We start from the raw sequence: 23,236 nt of genomic DNA, 5'->3' as shown, positions 1-23,236 counted from the left end.
GAAATTTAAAGCTAGTCTTGGTAATGGTGAAACTATTACTGATCATTGTAAAGATTTGGTTTGCTAATGCTTTTTTTGGAAAGAAATCTCTCCCTGCCTGGTCTGGTTTACAATGTGGTTACTTTTGAAGTGCCTTGTAAAACGGTTCAGCAAGCTATTTATTTGAAGGATAACAAGGGATGGGCAACAAATGTCAGTGACTCCCATGAGAGAATAGAGAAAATGAAAGCTCTTATATACTGCTTTTTGTGTAACAAATCAATAATCCTTAGAATTGCTCTGTTAAAGTAAGCAGTAGCATGTACTCTCAATACTTGTTTTTCCCTAATGAAGTGGGAAGATTCTAAGATAAAAAGTACTTCCTAGTGAAAACTATGCATATTTTCCTATCTACTCCTCACAATTCTATTGTTATCTCCGGTCTCCGTGGCTTTTGACACCAACACGGGCTCTTAAATGAGCAGTTCTCTAGGATCATGGGATTTTCATGGAATTAATCATTTTTCAGCTCCAAATGCTATTTTTAACTGCAAAAATTTTCTATAAAGGTGTGAAAATGGAAACAGCAGGTCTCTAAGAACTGGAAAGAGACGTTGGAAATTGAAATTACTTAGTAGATTTTCTTTGCTACGATGTTTAATTGAGGGAAGACGTTTATACTAAAAGTAATTCCCCACACACAACAAACAATTTTTTTGAATCTTCCAAGATCATGGGAAAACCAAGAGACTTGGAAGAACAACATATGAGAATAAAGAAAGGAGAAAAACAGGGAATAGGTATAATAAAGCTGAAAGCCAGGCTAAAAGCAATTAAGGAAAGAATGATTTTAAAAAACCTATCTGAAGGACATTAATGCTTGAAGTACATTTTTTTAAACTCTGCCTAATGCTCTCTTACATTCCTAATTGAACCAAATTTAATCACCCAACTTGATGATAATGAAATTGAACCAAAGTTGATCCCCCAGCTTGATGGCAATGATGTAGTGATGGACATCCAGGAAGTGTGGTACAAAGTGTAATTGAATACATTTCTCTTCCTGCTAGTAACCCATAATGCTTTGCAGATGCCCAGCTTTGAGTTGTTAGATCTATTTGAATGCTATTGCACAGTGATAATGCCACACAACATGATAGAAAGTATCCTCAATCAGAAGACAGGACTTTGACTCCACAATGATTGTGCAGTGGTCATTCCTATCAATATTGTCCTCAACAGATGCATCTATGATAGGAAGATTGGTGAAGACAAGGCCAATTATATTCTTTTTTCCCTCATGTCGGTTCTCTTGCCATCTGGTTGTGGGAAAAGTCTAGCAGCTATGTCTTTAGGACACAGCCAACTCAGTCTTTAGTGTACTACTAAGCCACTTTTGGTAATGGACATTGAAATCACACAACCAGAGTACATCCTATGTCCTGGATCTTCAGTGTTTGTTCCAACTGATGTTCAGCATGGAGGAGTACTAACCAAAAAAACTGAGGGGGAGAGGGGTAAGTAGTTTCAGCAGAAAGTTTCCTGATCCACATTTGACCTGATGCCATAAGACTCATGGGATGGTCCACAGTCAATGTGACTCAATTCCCATCCATCTGTACACCACCAGACAGTCACTTCTGGCCATATTTCACCACTGGTTCGATAGGAATATAATGGTGGGTGGTAGTGTCTGTGAGAAACAATTCTACGAGTACAGATAGTTCTACTATAATGCAGTGGTTGCAGGATCAATAGGACTGGGTTTGTGCCAAGATCATTGCCGTGTGATCAGTGTAGTCCATTCCTTTATTTTAACTTTGTAGCATATTGGTGTAATTGAGAGCATCTTAGACCTCTTCAAAGGGCAGTTAACCATGAAGCACAACACTGTTTGTCTGCAGTCACATCAATGCTATTTTGCTTCCCTAAAGACTATTTTTATGACAATTGACAAAATACACAGTCACCATTAAAGGAACAAGCAACAAATTCCAGATTTTCTTTATTAATTGATTTTCAATCCTAGCAGCAGGATTTGAACTCATGTCCCTGGTGCATTTGTTCTAGAAATTCTTTTGATTAACAATTACTAATATACCACCACACCCCTGTTCAGATAGCTACAGTACTGGCAACAACCTGCTCAATGAAGTTCAGTTTGGATTCCTGCAGGTTCACTCATCTCCTGATTTAAAATCAGCCTCAGTCCAAACACAGACTAAAGATTAAAGAATGGCAGGTAGAGACAAAGAGGAAAAACCTAAGACTACACCAACAGTTAGGTCCAGATGTTAGGAAGATAACAAAAGGACAAAACTAATGGCTCTGTATCAGAATGGGTATGGCATTAATAACAAATAAATTGATAGTACATTTTAATGTACATAAACATGATCTGAGAGCCATTACATAGACATGTCTGAAGATGACAAGGATTGGGTCCTGAATATTGATGAATGTATAACCCTCAAGAGAACAGGAAGTTGGATAATGGTGGAGGGCTAGTACTATTAAGGTGGCAAAGATAATATCTTTTACAGTAGTTGGAGTTGACCTTATATCAGGATGTAGAATAGATTTGAGTGATAAGGAATAATAAGGGGAAAAAAGTCAATATTGGGAGTGGCCTACAGGCCCTCTTAACAGTAACCACAATGTAGAATGAGTTTAACAAGAAACAATATTAGGTGCTTGTGGTAAGGGGATAGCAGTAATCATGTGTCAATTTAATTTTCACATATATTGGAAAAATAAGATTGGCAGTGGTAGCTTGGATGAGGAGTTTGTAGGGTGCTTTCAGAATAGTTCCTTAGAACAACTTGCTCCGGAACCAGAAAGCAGGTTATAATAAATTTGGCACTGTGTAATGTTACAGGATTAATTAATTAACTCAGAGAAAAGTCATCTTTAAGAAGGATGGCGGCGGGGTGGCACAGTGGTTAGCACTGCTGCCTCACAGCGCCTGAGACCCGGGTTCAATTCCCGCCTCAGGCGACTGACTGTGTGGAGTTTGCACGTTCTCCCCGTGTCTGCGTGGGTTTCCTCCGGGTGCTCCGGTTTCCTCCCACTGTCCAAAGATGTGCAGGTCAGGTGAATTGGCCATGCTAAATTGCCCGTAGTGTTAGGTGAAGGGGTAAATGTAGGGGCATGAGGGGGTTGCGCTTCGGCGAGTCGGTGTGGACTTGTTGGGCCGAAGGGCCTGGTTCCACACTGTAATGTAATCAAAAGGAGAAACCATAATATGATTGAATTTTGCATTCAGTTTGAGAGAGGAATGATGCGTTTAAAGCTAGTACAATATTTTAAAAGTAAGGGCACATAAGCTGTGCTAGCTGAAGTGAATTGCAACACTAGGTTGGGTGATATTATTAATAGAGAAGTAGTGGCAACCATTTAAGGATATATTTTAAAATGTTCAGAATAAAGAAAATTACAAGAGGAGGTCTCAAAATCCTAGGTTAACCGAAGAAGATAAGGAAGGCGTTAAACTTAAAGCAAAACACACAATTACACAATGATGAATGGCAGATCAGATGATTGGGCAGAATATAAAGAACAGTACGAAATGACCAAAAAGTTAATCAGGATGAATATATGAAAATATGAGAGGAAGTTAGTTAGAAATATAAAAAGAGGTGGGAAGAGTTTCCAGAGGCATCTGTAAAGGAATAGAGCAAATAAATTAAGTACTGGTCTTCTAGAGAGTGAGAATAGGAAGTTAATATTACATATAAGGAAATGGTGGATGAGGTTAACAATTACTTTGCTTCTGTCTTCACAACGAAGGATTCCAAATAATATACCTGTAATAAATAAATTAGGAGACAGAAGAAAGAGAGTAATACTTACAATCACCAGGAAAGGGGTACTGAATAAACAATTGAAATTGCAGATTGACAGGTCCCAGATTTCATCCTGGGATATTAAGTAAGGTGGCTAATGAGGTAGTAGATGTGTTAGTGCTGATTTTTAATAATTTATTAGATTCTGGAAATTGGGCTAATGTACTCAGATGTACTAATTTGAGTTTAAGTATTAGTGTTCTGTGCAGGTGAAACAACTATCCACAAGTCACCTCTGTGTTGCAGGTATAAGAGACTCTCTCACTCTGAATGCTGGCAAAAAGAAATAGGACAACACAGAACTGCGTGTAATCATGGTTAGAATCATAGAACTCTTACATGCAGAAATAAGTCATTTGGCCCATCACGTCTACACTGACGGTTCTGTAAACCATCCCACCCATACCCGGCTTGACCCACATTTACAATGACTAATCCACCTAGACTGCATATATCCCAAGACTCAATGGGGCAATTTAGCACTGTCAGTCCATCTAACCTGCATATCTTTGGATTGTGGGAGGAAAATGGAGCACCCAGTAGAAAACCATGCTGACATGGGGAGAACATGAAAACTCTAAGACTAGAATTGAACCCAGGTCCCCGGCACTGTAAGGCAGCTGTGCTAACCACTGAGCCAATGTGCTGCCCTCTGGTTGAAAAAAATCAGAACAGAATCTCAAACAACCTGTCAAAGCAGGAATCTTGAAATCGACTTTACAGTTTCCAGGGTCAAAGCTAATAGTAACCTCTTCTGCAATAGTAACAACGTTCAACTCTCCACTCTTCATGAACAATTTAGAAACTGATCCATATATTCTCTTCTAAAACGTACACCAGTTTGGACTCAATTCTTCTTTCTACTCTGTGCTATGTATTTTTGTGTCAAGTAATAGATAAACTCACTCTGTAATTTTAAGAAAGTCTGGTTAAATGGGTTCCTTTTAAGTTAATTTGAGTCTGGGAGAAAAATATTTCCAAGGGAAGGGATCCATTGTAAAATTAATTTTATTGTGACCAACAAAGTGGCTGGGTGAATAAAGGCAAATCACTTCATCACTTCTCCCCCAGGAGTTAATGATTATGAATGGCATTATGGGAATCGGTTGGATAAAAGGCAATGAATTGTTCAATCAGTCATGATTGTACTGAATGGAGAAGCTGATTCGACAAGTTTAATGGCCTGTAACTGTTCCTTTGTTGCCATCAGAAATTATAACAAATTGGGGAAATTCATCTGGGTCTGGGAATAACAGCTAATGAAATTAGATTAGATGAGCTTAGATTACTTACAGTGTGGAAACAGGCCCTTCGGCCCAACAAGTCCACACCGACCCGCCGAAGCGCAACCCACCCATTCCCCTACATTTACTCCTTTACCTAACACTTCGGGCAATTTAGCATGGCCAATTCACCTGACCTGCACATCTTAGTGTTAGGTAAAGGAGTAAATGCTATCCTTTTATTAAAATAAGAATTTAACAGAAAAGTGAGGCTGTTATTAGTAGCATTGGTGTGACCACATCTCAAATACTGTGTGCAGTTTTGGTTTCCTTATTTAAAGAAGAAAGTAAATGTGTTGGAGGAAATTCAGAGGAGATGTGTTGTATTTATGCCTGGAGTGAGTGGGTTGTCTTCTAATGATAGGTTTGAATTCTGGGCTTGTTACTACTGGAGTTGAGAGAGTGAAGAATTGACTTGATTCAAGTATTTAAGATATTGAATGGTCTAGATAAGGTACACATGAAAATTATGTTTCCTTTTGTGAATAAGTCCAGACCTAGATGTACAGTTTTAAAATTAGGGGTCGCCCTTTTTGGCAGAAATCAGGAGCAATGATGTCCCTCAGAGACTTGTGTAGCTTTGGAGTTCTCTGTCTCTGAAGGGGAGGAAGCATGGTTATTGAATATTTTTGAGACCGAGATGAATAGACTTTTGTCAGGCAAAGGAATGAAAGGTTATAAAGGGTAGATGGGAATGTGGACTTCAGAGCACAAACAGATTAGCCATGATCCTGTTAGATGTCTGAGCAGGCCTGAGAGGCCAAACCACCATTTCTGCTCCTAAAGCATATGTTTACATGTTCCTAAGAAATGTGCTGAGAGTGACTGTCTATGACATTTAAGGAACTTTTAACTTGGACTTTAGAAGACAGAGTTCCATTTTCAGTTAGGTCAGGGCTTTAAAAAAGGACTTTTATACAAATTTTGTGCAATGCTGCTAAATAGATCAAAGAAGAAACTGAGGCTCAGAAGCAGACAGGGATCTTTAATATCGGGTCTAATATCGGGCTCTCAATTAAGTAGCTGTGTGTTCATTGTCCAAGTGCGTTGTTCACATGCATCCACGAAAGAGGACTAATAAAATAACCCATACCATTTTCCTACATCAGCTCTTTTTTTATTTCCCCAATACTATGAGGTACTTGAGTACTTATTTGAATAGATTTTCTTCTTCACCCAATAACTTAATTTCAATTCTAATAGTGTAATCTGCATCCCAATTATAAAACCAACCTGAGTTTCACCTGAAAAGTGCAAATTTACTCAATTGTATCTTCCTCAGTACTTCCCCTTTTTGAAAATCTACAATACTTACCTAAGCTAGTGCTTCAACCGAAGTAATTTCCTTGTGGAAGAAGTTTTTTTAAACTGTACTTTTGAGTGATGGACACATGTAATTGTAAGAAAGGTAAACCTAACTTTGTAATAATTCCTTGATTTGCACCTTACAAACAGTAGTCTCAAAAGTTTCTGAATTGCTGTAGTTCCTTTTGTTGTCATTCTGAACTGCTATTAGCTAATGTGCAGCACAGCATTAATTGTGAATAGCAACCCTTTGATTTCTACAAGCTTACCAAATATGAAATACATACACTCAATGCATCTTCTTATTCAACCACATTAAATCTGCAATATGCCTTCAATACATTGCAAACCCTTACAAGGTTTTTCTATGTCATCTCTAACCCAGCTTCTGTTTTGTATACAAAGTGCCTTATATCCTACTGGCATGATGTGAGGATCGTATAGTCAGTTTCTATGTGAATGTACCAATCATTGAAAACTTTTTAAAACTTACTCAAAATCATGATAGGAAGTGTAATTCTCAGTAAACTAAGAAACAGCCTTGACTCTGAAGTAAGTTAGTCTGGCATACACTTTTATCAGTTTAGACTATCTCTAAATCATTCATTGTGAACTTAGAGTCAATGCTCACTTACAATTTAAACAGAAAGAACCAACATTGTAACATATTTACTTTCTGGTCCCAGAATTATTGTGAACAATAATGAATTTATTCGGATGTTTAATCTGTTTCATTTGTTGCTGATCTTAGAGAATTCTGAAGCGCCATTGTATGAGCTGAAGTATATTGAAATGAGTCAAGAGGATTCAGTGACAGCTTGAGAAAGAAAACAGTTGAGAGAAGCACTGTTTACCAACAAGATTGCAGACCTACCTTGATAGTAGCGTACAAGGATCTGCCATACAGCTTCAAATACTCATCTTGTATATCCAGGAGATCAATTTCTGACCTGCTGACCATGATTCTTGAAAGAGTGTTCTCATCAGTACCGAGGCCCTGCAAAAGAATCCCATACGCTTACTTTATCAGCGCCACGGACTATTATGTTATAAATGTCAGTTGGTTAACTGTTATCTGCAAGATATCTTCATGAATTGCTTTTATACATTGGCACATTCATTATCTTATGTTTATTATGACTTATCTGGTCTGATTAGTGTAATTTGCAATTCTACATTCATCATAAAGAAATCTTTTTATTTTCATATCCTTGTATTGTGTATTAAGTCAGATAAATTCCTTGGGGAAGATCTTGAGTCATTCTATATAGTATGAATGATGATGTGATGTTAGAAAATGATTAGGGATTGACTTATTGCTCCATTTCCACTGACTACTTAGGCATCCATTACTTCTCTAGATTCCACCCAAGATGGCCAGAGCACCTTAGGTACAGGTAGCTCCCCTATAACGTGCAGCTGCTTTCCAGCGAAACCTCACTTTGAAGAATATTGATTAATAGAGATAATGGGGCCTATGGGAAAAGTGAGGTTAGGGGCAGACCAGCAACAAATACCACTTACAATCGCTTAAAAATCAGCCAAACGTCTAACACAAAGTAAAGCACAGTCTGAGTGAAGGTTGAAATCATATTTATTAATGAAGCAAAAGTAAATTTAACACAATACGTTTAAAAAATGTAAGAAAAACTCTACTCTCAGGTCAGTACCTCTCAGAAAACTGCTCTGTCAGCAGCTGATATTGGTGCATGTGCAAAATGGCACGAAGACTGACACCAGCGCCACGCATGGGCTGAATGGCACAGACACTGATACAAGTGCAGGATGGCACAGACATCGGCACATGTGCAGTACAAAATATACAAAACAATGCCTGCTAGAATCGCATTATTCAAACAGAGGTAAGCATTCTCAAAAATACCGTTCTCTAATTCTTCAGTGACATTATAGCCAAATCGTGCTGCTGAAACATGCATTATCCCAGAACTACCTATATGTAAATATTCAAACTGATATGTTACAAGGGTAATAAGGCTGCTAATACTAGCTTAGGTCAGTATTGATGTACTGCTCAGTATCAAACGCAGTCCAGCTGAGAGAGAGCTTAGTAGATGTTAAAATGTACTTGTTTTCTGATGCTGGAAGAGCAGGAATACTCCTCCAGGCTACATAAAGCAATTGTACCACAAGATCTGTCCTTTCATAAGGATGTAGTCCACTCCCACCTCCTTTCCTACTGACCCAAATCAGCCTGCAGACCACTTGATTGTTGCACATAATGCACTAGTTGAATGGCAATGAGGCCTGCCCTCAAAATGGACAATGCCTTCTACTAGGAATAGTATCAGTCCCTGTTCCTGTATTACTGGAAAAGACTTTTTATCTTGCAGTGGCACAAGATAAACTGTAGAATTGTAGTTGGATTTGCATTAGTTAGACATTTTGTGGAAGAAGTGAACTTGATCAGATCTCAAGTTATATATATTATGAAGCCAATTTTTAAAAAAAAACTTTAATACTGAAACATCTTTAGTCTTCGGCATGTGTAAATACCTGCTTTCAAATTTTACTCTTCTCTTCTTCAGAGTTGAAATTAGTCTTGAGCTTTAATGTGAAATGAATGCTGGTAAATCAGACTTTACACTCTGCTGAGATTTGTTCCTTTCTTATATGGAAGGATGCTAGTTTGCCTACATCCATTCTGTACAATTTTCAGGGACAAATTGTATTTCCTTATTTTTAGAATTTTTGAATATGTAGTAATAATTACAACATATCCATATAAAAGAAAACAAAAATTGAAATAAATTAAACTAAATTATGAAAAGATTAAGAGGACACTATATTAATGGCAACAAGTACTGTACATTTGGGTGCACACACACTGCACTATATTCAAATGGTTACATAATGAAAATTGATGTTAACATGTTTCTGCCTGGACATTTATTGGGCTGCTGTCAAATTCCTTTCTCCTTAACTAAATGGAGGTAATAATCCATTTTAAACAAACCGATTAATATCTTTGTTCAATTGTGGAAAGATGAATTTTATATGTTCATGTTAACATTCATGAGATAACATTGCCAACTGCAATTTCCCAGCTCATATATTTAGCAAAGTAGTTGTAATGTAAGAGTAATAAATTGTGTGTGCTTGCCATTCAAATGTTTGAAGTTTGATTAAAGACAAAAATAACTGCAGATACTGGAATCCAAAGTAGACAAGCAGGAGGCTGGAAGTACACAGCAAGCCAGGCAGCATCAGGAGGTGGAGAAGTCAATGTTTCAGGTATAATCCTTCAGGACTAGGGGTGGGTATGAAGAGAGCTGCAAATAAAGGGAGGCGGTGGAGCGTTTTAGGTGGGGAGAGGGGCAGAATGGTGAGGTTGGGCTAGATGGACACAGGTAGAGAGTATGACCTGGTTGGTCAAAGGGAGGAATGAATCCAGCTGGTGGCTGGAAGGAAGGTTCAGTAAGTGAAATGTAAGGGCATTGGGGGCTGGAAAGGGAGTCTGGGAATGGGAAGGAAGTTTTATTTGAAATTGGAGAACTCAATGTTGTGTCCTCCAGGCTGTAGGCTGCCCAGGCGGAAGGAGGTGCTGTTCCTCCAATTTGTGGTCTGACTCACTGTGACCATGAACCAGGCTGAGGATGGTAATGTTGCAGAGGGGATGGGAAGAGGAATTAAAATGGATGGTGACTGGGAGGTCAGGTCAGCCCTTGCTGTATCCAGTGCTCCTTAGGTGGTTTTCTCTACGTCAGTGAGACTAAATGTAAACTCAGGGCACATTTCGTCAAACATCTCAGCCTGCTCTGCAGGGGCCAACTTGACCTCATCTTCTGCCTGGACAGCCTACAGCCTGAAGGATCCAACAGTGAGTTCTCAGATTTCAAATAATCTCCCTTCCCATCCCCCAACTCCCTTTCCAGCCTTTCTCCCTCCCTTCCATTCCTCTCATCGACCCTTCCTTCCAGTCACCAATTGGATACATTACTCCCATCGACCAACCGGGCTGTATCCTCCATCCATGTTCACCTATCCCGACCTCAGTGTTCTGCCCCTCACCCCACCCAAAACCCTCCCCCACTCCTCCTTTATCTGCAGCTCCCCTCACCTCTACCCCCCGACCTGAAGAAGGGTTACACCTGAAACGTCGACTTCTCCACTGGCTGATGCTGCCTAGTTTGCTGTGTTCTTCCAGCCTCCTGCCTGTCTACTGAAGTTTGATTAAGCCAATCAATACAAACATTAAAAATCATTTAAGCTAAGCAGAAGGCATTGATTTGAGATTCTGAACAAGGTCAAGAGTTTTAAAAGTTCTAATATGGATTTGTTTTCCAAGAGTAAGGCAAAACATCAAGTCTTTCAATTTACACAAGGAAAAGATAATTTCAAAAAAAACATAAACCAACATTTTGGGATGGACAATGAATACTGGACAAGCAGGGAGCAAGGGAAAGGGGTCAAGTGTACATAATTGAGAGACTGGCTCAAATATTAGAATGTGTAAATATTCAGTATAAGTTGGACTAATCAAATGGCACAAATAGACATAAGTTGTTTAGATTTAACCACCAGTCAGAGAGGTGGTGACATGGTGATCAAGGTGAGAAAATAAATATTGCAGGATTTCAGAAAGACAGAGTAAGAAATAAGAATAATCCTAATAGTAAAAGATGACAAAGACTATATTAAGGAGGTCCCTTGGCTCCAAGAAGCATGAAATAGAATTGTTTTGAATGAAGATTAAGAACAAAGATCAGATCACTAGGTCATAGGTCCCCGGAAGTTGGTGAGAACAATGAGCAAGAAATAATTGTTGCTTGTAAGAGGGAAATGAAATAATTTGAGCAATTTTAATATCCTTGCAGAATCTTTTAAAAGTCAGCAAATGTCGTCCTGAAAACGAATTTATTCAAACCTTTTGTCACATTTTGCTGGAAAAAAACCTTGTGGACCCAACCAGCAATGTAAACTTATTCTATTAAAATACAAAATCTCATCAAGAAGTATCTATCTGTCCTTGGATTAATAGGTAAATTAAGTATTGCATTATATTAATGCAAGAGGCAAGAATGGTTGGAATGTTTAGGAACCAGCAATAGGTTCTAATAAGTTGATAAAAAGAGAGGAAATACAATAAAGAAGTAAATTTCAGCTTAAGTAAATATGGGTCCCTTTGAGGCAGAAGATAGAAGAAATTATTGGAGAGAAAGGGATGATGACAAAGGTATTTTACAAGAATTGAATACTTGTTTTATGCCTAATCGGAGATGAATATGTGTGAAGAACTTAAGGCAATTAATATCAGCAGAGAAAAGATATTAGACAAATGTAAAGGATTTAAAAGCAATATAAAGGAATTGATGGGCAATGACCTTAGGTTCTAAGTTAGGTTGCTGCAGAGATGATAGATGATTCTTCAAGATTCCTTAGATTCTAGAATTGTTCCATTAGATTTGACATTAGCAATGTAGTATCACTGTAATATAGAAAGATAAAAAGAAAATAGGAAGTAAGAGGCCCTAAAGCATAACATCAGTCATTAGTCTCATGCTGGAATCTATCATTAAACATGTCCTAGGAAATCGTAGTGACATCACTTGAAATGAGCATAGAAATTATGTCTGGAAAATTGTGCCAATGTGCCTTTGAGAATAGAAACATATATTAGATGGTCCCTTGGGTTTCTGTAGGATCTGATTAATGATAAAGCACCTGGCTTACAGCAAGTTATATGACCAGGTTACTTGGGAGTTAAAAAATTAAGAGAAAAGTCAATATATGTTATTAAGAACTGGTCTGGGTTCAAGCCATTTAGTTGTTAGGCTTTGGAAGAAGAGAAAATATCTCTGAGACAAAGTTAATTTAAATGTTGCGTGTTAGATTTAAGTATTTAAACATTTTATTCATTAAAGGGCTGCCAATGCAAGATGGTGAGTTGTCTTATAAACAAAAAGCAACAGCAAGATGCAAAGATCCAGAGCTAAACACCATTAGAACTGGGAGAGTTCAGATCCGAGGGGACCACACTAATTTGCTCAAATTGCCTCTGTTAAATGTGGAGTTTCTTACTATAAGCCATTGAAGGAGCTTGAAGGAACAAACCTTTTGAAAGTAAGCAGCAGGCCCCAAAAAATCTCCATTGTTATACAAATCTTCAAAGACCAATCAGTTAGTTTTCCAATTTTTAGCAAGTATCTGAATTGAGTTTATTGGGGGTGTGGAAGAAAAGTGGATTTAAGAAATTCAATTTAAATTACAAGTAACGCAGCCAGTAGATGTAATACTTCTACATGCTATTCAATAAGGTGTTACATAAAAACTGAATATGCAAGAAAAGAGTTAATAGGATTTGGCAATAATATATTAACATGGGTGGACAATTGATAAATTACAGGAAGCAGAGATTGAGAAGTAAATGAGCCATTTTCAAATTGGTAGACTCTAATATGTGGAGTGCCACAAGGATCAGTGTTGGGGTCTCAGATATTTACAATGTATATTCATGACTTAAGAAAAGACAAAGGATTATCCATCAGGCTTGTTGATGATACAATGTTCATTGAGAATCTAAGCTGTGAGAGAAGAAACTGCAAGGAGATACAGGCAAGTTTAGTGAATGGGTAATAATATGGCGGGGAAATATTTGTGTGGAAGTATGAGGTATTCATTTTGGTAGGAGGAATAGAAAAGGAGAATATTTTTTCAAAGGCATAAAACTTTTAAATGCCCAAGAATATTTTGCTGTACTCATAGAAAAAACACACAGTTAGCACACTATTGCAGCAACCAATTAGGAAGGTAAATGTCATGTTGACCTTTATTGCAAGGTAGTTGAACTACAATATAAAGCTTAGCTACAATTGTATAAGGTTTTTGTGAGACCGCATCTGCAGTCTTGCTCTACATATTTGAGCAAGGATATATTTGCATTGCAATAAAGTGAAGGCTTACTAAATTGGTTCCTGGGATGACAGGACTATCCAATTGATAGGCTGAGTAAATTAGGTCTTTATTCTCTGGGGTGTGGAAGAATGAGAGTTCATCATATTCAAAAAAAATATACTAAATAATGCAGAGGCTTGACAGGGTAGCCACTAAGCCATTATATATTCCATCTGGAGAATTAAAAATGGACGACACAGCCTCAGGATAAGAGGTCAATGATTATAACTGATATGAAATGTTTCTTTGTTCGGGAAGTTAAATTTTCTGTCCAGAAGAACAGTGGAGCAAAACATCAGAGGAACAGTCCATTTGCCTCAATATTACATTAGGGGACAGCTCCAAGTGGTAATTATCTTGGCCATTTCTGCAAGGGTGTCACGTTGCTTCTTAACTTTAATTAGTAGTGAATGTGATTTTAAAAGACTATATAGTTACTTACTTATTCATATTGGAGATTGATAATTTAACCCATTATCCAAACATGCCTTATGAGGCAACTTAATCTTTAGTTTACAATTCTGAAAACATTTTTCTCTTCTATGTCCTCTCAAATGTTTTCATTATTGTGAGGCAGATGTTAAATGACTTGAAGAAAATTCAGTGCAAAATTTAGGTTAGCAGGCAAAGGGATGATGGGTAAACTTGCTGCAAGTTTGAATCCAGGCAACAGGGTTCTGTAGAATCTAAAAATTATGCAGGGTCTAATAACACAACATACCTTTACACTTTTGTGGATCCTTTCAGCAAAATAGACAGATGTGGACTTTGAACAATTAACTAAAACAAAGCATACAAAAATAATCATTTAAGAGAATACCAAAATTCTATTTGTTTACCTCCTCCTCCCGCCATACTTTGGTTCATTTATCAACTCAGCAAAAATCTAATAAACTATTGCATATTCGGCTCTTCTCGTGAATAAATATAACCTAGAGTTCCACCTCTTGGAGAAGAGTTTGATAATTAAAGATTTAAACCTTGACCTACATCCTTGGCACAGAATTATTATTGTAGTCAAAGCAGGTTGCTTGTACCTGTAAGAAGACACAAAAGATGACCACATAACAGCAGTATAGAAAATGCACTTCATAATGTCATGCCACTTATAAAAGAAAGGAAAATTACATTAAAGGGCTTTAACAAAATTAAAGTGATTGTAACCTATCAGGAAAAGGTTAAGGCTTTTATCCTCTATAAGAAACTAAGGCCGAGGTGTGCCCTAAAATAAGTATTTAAAATTATGAATGGTTTGGATAGGTTAGGTGTAGCAAAAAGGTTTCCTGCCAGGGATCAATCTCGAACTAAGGGTCATAAAACAAAGTTAGTCATGAATAAATTGAATAGAGAATTCAAGAAATCTCATTTTCCTAAGGGAGTTGTTAGAATTTGGAACTCAGTATCAGAAGAAGGAGTTGAAGCGAACAGCAAAAATGCATTTAAGAGAAAGCTCATTTGCATGAGGAAAAAAGAAGAGAAAAGGTATGATGATCAAATTGGATGAACTGAAAACATAGAAAATAGAAGCACAGAATAGGAGTAAGATGTTCAGCCCTTTAAGCCTGATTGGAATTCAATAAGATTATGGCTGATCATCCAACCTAATAGCCTGTTCCTGCTTTCACTCATATCCTTTGATTCCTTTAACCTTAAGAACTATATCTATGTCCATCTTGAAAATATTCAGTGTTTCAGTTGATTTCTGTGGTAGAGAATTCCTCAGACTTATAACTTTCTGGGTGAAGAAATCTTTCCTCATCTCAGTCCTAAGTGGTCTACCCTGTATCCTTAGTCTGTGACCCCTGGTTACTGGTACTGAATTATAGATTTCTATAAAGGTCCTGCCTCATTCTTCTAAACTCCAGTTAATAATAATATGAACTAATCCGGCCTGTCTTCATACATCAGTCCTACCATCCCATGAATAAGTCTGGTAGAACTTTATTTTGTTCCCTCCAAAGCCAGAACATCCTTCCTCAGATAAGGGGACTAAAACTGCACACAGTATTCCAGGTGTGGTCTCACTAAAGTCTTGAAATTGCAGCAAGACATCCCTGCTTCTGTGCTGAAATCCTCTCACTGTGAAGTTTCGGATATCATTTCTCTTTTTCTCTGCCTGCTGTACCTGCATGCTTACTTTCAGTGACTGGCATACAAAGACACCCCTTTCTCAATCTAATGTAATTCAGATAACAGCCTGCTTTCCTGTTTTTGCTAGTAAAGAGGATAACCTCAATTTATTCATGTTATACTTCATCTAAATCACACTGAAGCATATCTGCATCCTCTTCATAGATCTCACCCACCCACCTTTGCATTATCTGAAAGCGTGGAAATATTACATTTAATTGCCTCAGCCAAATCATTCATAAATATTATGAATAGCTAGGATCCAAGCATTCAAAATGATGACAAGCAGGTTCAGTACCAACTTACAAATCTTTCCAAAACATACCCATGACAGACAGTTATACCAGAGGAGATTCCTGGTCAGAATGTCAGAGCCTCTATCATCGCTATCCAAGTTCCAGACAACAATATACATATAAAAAGTGCATCCTGTTACAGCAACCTGAACCTCTGGAGTGGACTGTAACATACCATTAACTAACATTCAAATTTTTGTACGTCTCATTTGACTTACCCATTGTCAACATCAAATCCTTCAGATCTCCAGACATTTCGCTCTTAATGCTGTCTTCTATGGTCTTGTTGGTAATTGCTTTGTACTCATCAAATGCTAAAAAAAAATTTTAAAAAACATTTTTTTTTGTTCCATTTTGGAGGGAAATATAAACCATTTCAGATAATTGTCTTACTTGTTAGTAGTTGTGCAGGGCTCCTTAAGCACAAGACTTCGATAAATTTAGCTTCATCTGTCCCCAGTCTCTTCTCACCGGCCTTATAAAGAGCCTATAGGATACCATAGGACAATTACATGAACAACTCAGTTCAGTAGCAACTGTGTTGGTTACGAGTCAAACCCCTGTGCAAATTTTATATTTTGGAAGGAGGTGTCAAGGGAACAACAAAGTTACCTTTTTGGATTGCACACGAAGGATAAATTAGACTTCTGATGAAAAATGATATTATAGAATTTATTTATACAATTGATTTGTTAATTGATGTATAGGAAGATATGGGGTTTGAAGCATATAATTTCAGAGAGGAAAATTGCCTTCAGTTATTAATTAGAGAGAAACACACACCTAGTATCTATGTACATTAGTATATCTTACCTACTACATAATTTGTCAGCAAAATATAAAGTCAAATACATTGAAGTGGTTGCAAAGATGTGAATTGATCTGTACAGCAGGACTGAAGCAGAATTTGTACATTTTAGATTTTGTGTGATTGCTTTTACAATATTGCTGTCACCCATACTAACTCAGTTTGCGCACTCTGCTGAAATACTGTTTTACTTGCTTGGGAATCAGATGGAAAAGAAATGGTTCATGTTCGCTTTGATAAACTCAGGATGATTAACTCAGGATTTTGAATAATAGTCAGTGAAGCTAATTGACATGAGGATTCCCTGCAGTTGCCGTCATTATATCATAAGAGTGCAAAACACATTCACCCTCTGTTTCTTAATTCCATACTACATTAAACTTTTGAACTGAAGCAATTTATGCATTCTTGGAGTTTGGTAAATATAACATCCAATATCTTCATATTTCATGGAACTCAGCATTTAATGTAATGTTAGAGGAAGATAATCAAAGGATGATTTGAAATCAGTGTCAGGAGTAATACAAGCTGGTCTACTATACAAAAAACTGATCCCAGATATATGTTCTTGGTCTTAGGTAATTACTGTATTACCAAAACTGGTACCAAGTTTATTGCTATTTCTATGGCCAATGATTTATGATCCCATTTATAAATAAATCACAAATCAGGTTTTAAGGAAAGCTAAATTAAAATCCTAAGTCCAGTAAATGACTTGTTATAATTGCAATGATTCACAGTTCCAATCTTAGTTTAAATGAACACCATTAACTTCGGTACAATTTTTCCACAAATAGTTTTTCTGATTTCGTCTTTACATGATTATGTACAGTCATTAAATCTGGAAAAAGTCTAATTTGTGTATAGTAGAAATATAGCATGTGTAACCACATTTCAGAACAGAACAGACTGCTGGGAAACTTGGTGTGTCTATGTATTAGTTTTGAAGAATGTAACAATTCACCTTGTGTTGTTATGGCTCCAGGGAACATTCTGGCAACATTTGTAATTATAATTGCCCATTACCAAATCAAACTTCTTAATTTAAAAATACCATACCTGAGCATCACTCTTAAAAAGTCTTTCATCCACAATCTGGCAATTTTCATCCCTCCTAGCCTGGTAGTAAACAAAATTAAAATGTCATAGAATATGTGCATAAAGCTGAAGGCTAAACATTACAGTTCGCATTGCTTGTACCAAATTCCTTTCATAGCTATCTTAAATGCATGGTTTAACTCTCTTATTCTATACTTAAGTCCTATAAAATGTTTTGAATATCCTCTGATTCTTACCAGGGTGCTAATCCAAAAATAAAACCTACCTTTTTTCAGAACTGATGGACAGGCCTCCAGTCTGAAAAGCAACCCTCCACCACCACCCTCTGTCTTCTACCTTTGAGCCAATTCTGTATCCAAATGGCTAGTTCTCCCTGTATTCCATGAGATCTAACCTTGCTAACCAGTCTCCCATGGGGAACCTTGTTGAACGCCTTACTGAAGTCCATATAGATTACGTCTACTGCTCTGTCCTCATCAATCCTCTTTGTTACTTCTTCAAAAACCTCAATCATGTTTGAGACATGATTTCCCACGCACAAAGCCATGTTGACTATCCCTAATCGGTCCTTGTCTTTCCAGATACATGTACATCCTATCCCTCAGGATTCCCTCCAACAACTTGCAAATCTTAGCAGGACTTATACGCTTAATGGTAAGGTCCTAGGGAGTGTTGCTGAACAAAGAGACCTTGGCGTGCAGGTTTATAGCTCCTTGAGAATGGAGTCACAGATGGATAGGATAGTGAAGAAGGCGTTTGGTATACTTTCCTTTATTGGTCAGAGTATTGAGTACAGGAGTTGGGAGGTCATGTTACGGCTGGACAGGACATTGGTTAGGCCACTGTTGGAATATTGTGTGCAATTCTGGTCTCCATTCTATCGGAAAGATGTTGTGAAACTTGAAAGGGTTCAGAAAATATTTACAAGGATGTTGCCAGGGTTGGAGGATTTGAGCTATAGGGAGAGGCTGAACAGGCTGGGGCTGTTTTTTCTGGAGCATCGGCTGAGGGGTGAACTTATAGACGTTTACAAAATTATGAGGGGCATGGATAGGATAAATAGACATTTTCCTGGGTTCAGGGTGTCCAGAACTAGAGGGAATAGGATTAGGGTGTGAGGGGAAAGATATAAAAGAGACGTAAGGGGCAACTTTTTCACACAGAGGGGGATACGTGTATGGAATGAGCTGCTAGAAGAAGTGGTGGAGGCTGGTACAACTGCAACATTTAAAAAGCATTTGGATGGGTATATGAATAGGAAGGGTTCGGAGGGATATGGGCCAAGTGCTGACATCTTTGAAATTATCCCCTGCACACCAATACCTAGATAATTAATATATATCAGGAAAAGCAAGGGCTCATTACTGATCCTGGGGAACTTCACTACAAATCTCCCTCCAGCCTGAAAAATGTTAATTAGCTATTAATCTCCATTTCATATTACTTAGGCAAATTTGAAACCACATTACCAATAACCCTTTTATTCTGTCAGCTATACTTTTCTCAAAAGTTTGTCATGTGACACTACATAATGCCCTTTCAAAAACCATGTATACCACTTAAATAGCATTATCCTCATTGACCATTTCTGTTAAGTCTTCACGAAGTTCCAGCAAGTTAGACAAACATGATTTCCCTTTTAAAAACCTATGCTGGCTTTCCGAAACAACCCATCTTTCCCATTTGAATACTAAGTCTATCCCAAATAATTGTTTCTAGAAACTTCCCTAAATCTGAAGTTAAACTGACTAGTCTAAAATTGTTGGGTTTATTCTTAGAACCATTTTTTGAACAACAGTATTATGTATGCAATTCTCAGTTTCTCCAAGATTGAAAGATTATGGTCAGTGCCCTGGCAATTTCCATTCTAATTTCCTTCAGATGCATCTCATCTGGTCTTGGTGCCCTTGTCAACTTTAAGTTTCAATAGAATATCAAACAATTCCTCCTTATCAATTTAGGGCAGGCTTCCTTCTCCACTACCTTGAGCTGGGTAGCATCTACCTCCTGAGTAATGTCAGATGCAATGTATTCATTTAACACCTCAATTGTGATTCTTGCCTTGCAAATCCCCCTTTTGGTCTCTAATATCCCCTCTTCCTCCTTTTACTGCCCTTTTACTATTGATGTGCCTACAGAAGAATTCAGGATTCCCCCTTTTTGGTGACTAGTCTTTTCTTATAATCCCTTTTTGCTTCTATAATATGCTTACTCACTTCCCCCAAGCCTTCTGTATTCTCTGGGTTTTCCATTTTCTCTTCTACCGGACACTGGCGATAATCATACTTTCTCTTCCATATTTTAATTTCTATCACCTTTGTCATCCAGGGAGCTTTAGATTTGTTTGCCCTGTTTGTCCCTTTTGATGTATATGCCTTGATTATATCCAAATCACATCCTCTTTGAAGGTGGTCAATTGTTCAGCTACAGATTTTTCCTTCAACCTTCAGTTTCAGTCTATGTAGTCCAGCTCTGTTCTTGCCCCAGTGAAATTGGCTCTGCCCAGCTACTTCTTCTTACACCAGACTGCCTATTGTGTTGGTCTATAATAATCTGAATAATCTATAATACGATGATCACCGTCTCCTAAATATTTCTGTACTAACTTCTGATCTGTTTGGCCCATCTCATTTCCAAGAATTAGAGTGAACAGGGCATGATTTCTAATTTGACTGGATACATTCTGCTGGTTTGAAATATATTGTCAGATTGTCTGTTAGAATAAACTGAATATGATATATTCGAAAAGATAAACCCATTGCTACCCCTAGGAAAATAAGACATGAAAAATTTAAATGTATAAAGAATTTTTAAATAGATACCTCTAGCAAGATGAGCAAACCTCTTCTAAAATCCCCAGATGTTTCTGCAGCAATATCCTTTGCTAATTCCCTTTTATATTCTAGAAACAGATTATTTGTGAAGAAACATGTAAATATTTTGCTCCTAACAATCACAAGAATTATAAAACAAATGTATTTTAAATCAAACTTTAGTAATAATGATATGAGCAAGAAACTATAAGATTACTAAATCATCATACAAGAAAATTATTTAAAAATAAAGACTCTGATTCAGTTAAATCATACAATCCTTATTGTGCGGAAAGAGACCATTTGGCCCATCAAGTCTGCACCAACCCTCTAAAGAGCATCCTATGCAGATCTGGGTCCCCCGCCTTATCCCCATAACCCAACATTTGCCATGACTAATTCACCTAGTCTACACATCCCTGAACACTATGGACAATTTACCCCCTAACCTATGCATTTTTGGACTGCAGGAGGACACTAGACCACCTGGAGGTAACCCACACAGACATCAGGAGAACATGCAAACTTTACACAGTCAGTGACCCAAGGCTGGATTCAAACCCAAATCCCTGGTGCTGTGGGGCAGCAGTACTAAGCACTGAGCCATTGTGCCAGCCTAAAAGTATTAAAATTATATACCTCACAGATATTGAATTGATTACATTTGAATATTAATAGACCATAAAAGCAATTTCCACATCTTTAAAGAAACTAATATAATATCACAATGTGATTTCTTTTCCTTGTCATGTAGTTGTTTTTGCCAAGTGTAACATCATTAAGGTGGATAAAAAGGAAGACAAAGGAAATGAGAAAACAGTTACAGTAGAGACAAGCTTAAGAGCTAAAAACTTGAAGATTACAGGATGGAGAGATTGAGAAAAACAGCATGTGCCACAGATCAGAGATCTTCATAAAAATTGAGTTAGTGTGGAAACTCCTGAGTTTACTGCAATGAGAATGAAGGGGAAAAGAGAAAGTAGGACAGCATGTTTTCAGTTTAGGAGAAACCAAAGAAAAAGGCAGTTTAAAGAAATTTCAGTTTAAACAGACGGAATTTGAGACTGGCAGTAAGCAACATTGACATATTACAATGGGCACTTGATGAGCATGTTCACTGAGATTTGTGTCTCAAATTCACTCACCTCCCACTACATCCCTGATTACCTTTACCTAACAAAAATCTATTGATTTCTATCTGCAAACTTTTATTTCATTTACCCCAATATCTCCAGCCTCTTGGGAAAGAGTTCCAGCTTTCTCCCATCCTTTGGGTAGGGGAAAATAGATTATCAGAAATCATCCTATCTATTGGTGTAAAATGTGCCTGTTCAGGAATGGGAAAACAATATATGTGCTAACACTTACAACTTCTTGATGGATTTGGCTGTTAAAATGTTGCTGAAAGAAATTAAGCACTAAGGACTGAAAAAAAAATGAAATTCTTAGAGGCGAAGAAGGTTTATTTCAGATCAGAGGAAATAGGGAAGTAAAGACTGTAAATAGAGGAAGGATGTAGCAAACTGTTATTGGGTTATTTTTGCCTCACAGATCTGGCTTGGTAGCAATGTAAAAGTAACAATATAATGTAAAGTCAGTTCCCAATCTAATCAATATATCACCTCATGGAGTAAAGTATAGCCTGAAGATATTTTAAAAGTATATTTTAAAAGATGGACATTCTTGCCTGTCCTTTCAGCTGACTTAAAATGTACAAATTGGTACTGGGGCTCTGCATATTTTTATAAGCATTTCTTGAAGTTCTCTAAGGGCAGCAGGGAAGTGAAACTGCAGTCAAATGTGCACTAAATTAGTGCATATAACTGTAGTCTATTTGAAGTTAAATAGGTGGTGGTTGTAACTGTTGGCTGGGCTGGTTACAGATGTTAAAATTGTAGATTTCCAGAGTCAAGATTTCCAACGTGGAAGCTTACTCGATCCTAGCACATATGAAGCAAGCATGGTCCTAACTGCCCCAATTTGAAACACTACCAAATCTTTGGTCATTAATTTTAATTACTGGAAAATCAGAAGTGTGGTGAACCAGATACAATAACTTCTGTACTCAATTGTTAAATCAATGTTACTGCCAGGAGAGGCTCCATAATGGAAACCTCTCATAAAAAGTAACCTTGTGGCTTTAAGCAATTGAAAGAAATTAGATAATAAAGAATCAATATGTAATGATTCAACTACTGAACTATAAGAGAAATGGATGTTGTATTTTCTGAGAATCTACGTTCTGAAACCACTTAATGATTGTAAGATGGGGTTGTTAGCACCAAAGTGAATAGGGTCGGATGACCACTTAAGCTTTGATTCTGTCTGCTCGCAAAGTGAGCGCTGATGTGGCGGCACAACCTGTGGACCCATGAATATGTGATGTAAAACCAGGTTAAAAAGAAATGCCAAGGTTTAATACCCTCACAAAGTGCATGAAGTGTTACCTTACACTTTATTCTCATTTGCCAGTTACCCCAAATGCCTAGAGTAGCACTGCATTCGTGGAGACCTCTCAGATTGAGGAATGCTGGTCTAATTTTGAGTGAGGAACTTGAGGTGGAACAGAGGACGGAAAATGAAAAGATGATATTTAAGTAGATGAAAAAAAGAGTGAATTTCTACATTGTAACTGCTTATTTCCGGAAGTATCATGTAGCATTGACAACATCTGTTAAGATTTTTTCCAGGTTCTTTCACACCTGAGGCCTAAAAAGGATTTCGACCCAAGACAAATAGTGTTATCAACAAAGTATAAATGTTTAAACATCAGTGCTCACAATCTGTATAAGTATTTAAGTTTCGT

At 37.4% G+C, this 23,236-nt stretch overlaps 1 protein-coding gene and 1 long non-coding RNA gene across 4 annotated transcripts in view; one reads left to right on the top strand and one right to left on the bottom strand.

Annotated features, from left to right (window-relative positions):
* The window catches only part of LOC148152100 (uncharacterized), a 42,375-nt gene extending 35,076 nt beyond the window's left edge, over positions 1-7,299 (top strand). For both annotated transcript variants that reach the window (XR_015756710.1, XR_015756704.1), the window contains one exon: positions 7,164-7,299. This is a non-coding gene — a long non-coding RNA (uncharacterized LOC148152100). The remainder of the gene's footprint in view (positions 1-7,163) is intronic.
* Positions 1-23,236, bottom strand: part of anxa3a (annexin A3a) — a 63,755-nt gene that overhangs the window by 3,156 nt on the left and 37,363 nt on the right. For both annotated transcript variants that reach the window (XM_043696332.2, XM_043696322.2), the window contains 6 exons: positions 20,440-20,519; positions 17,618-17,677; positions 16,144-16,237; positions 15,969-16,064; positions 14,046-14,104; positions 7,287-7,409 (listed from right to left, as the gene is read on the bottom strand). In XM_043696332.2, the coding sequence (XP_043552267.1) occupies positions 7,287-7,409; positions 14,046-14,104; positions 15,969-16,064; positions 16,144-16,237; positions 17,618-17,677; positions 20,440-20,519 (512 nt within the window). The remainder of the gene's footprint in view (positions 1-7,286; positions 7,410-14,045; positions 14,105-15,968; positions 16,065-16,143; positions 16,238-17,617; positions 17,678-20,439; positions 20,520-23,236) is intronic.

This window comes from Chiloscyllium plagiosum, unplaced genomic scaffold, assembly GCF_037043375.1.
Source record: "Chiloscyllium plagiosum isolate Xiang-an unplaced genomic scaffold, Cpla_swu_hap1 HiC_scaffold_1, whole genome shotgun sequence".
Classification (NCBI taxonomy): Eukaryota; Metazoa; Chordata; class Chondrichthyes; order Orectolobiformes; family Hemiscylliidae; genus Chiloscyllium; species Chiloscyllium plagiosum.
Note: the sequence above shows the minus strand (reverse complement) of the source record. Positions and strands in the feature narration are given on the sequence as shown.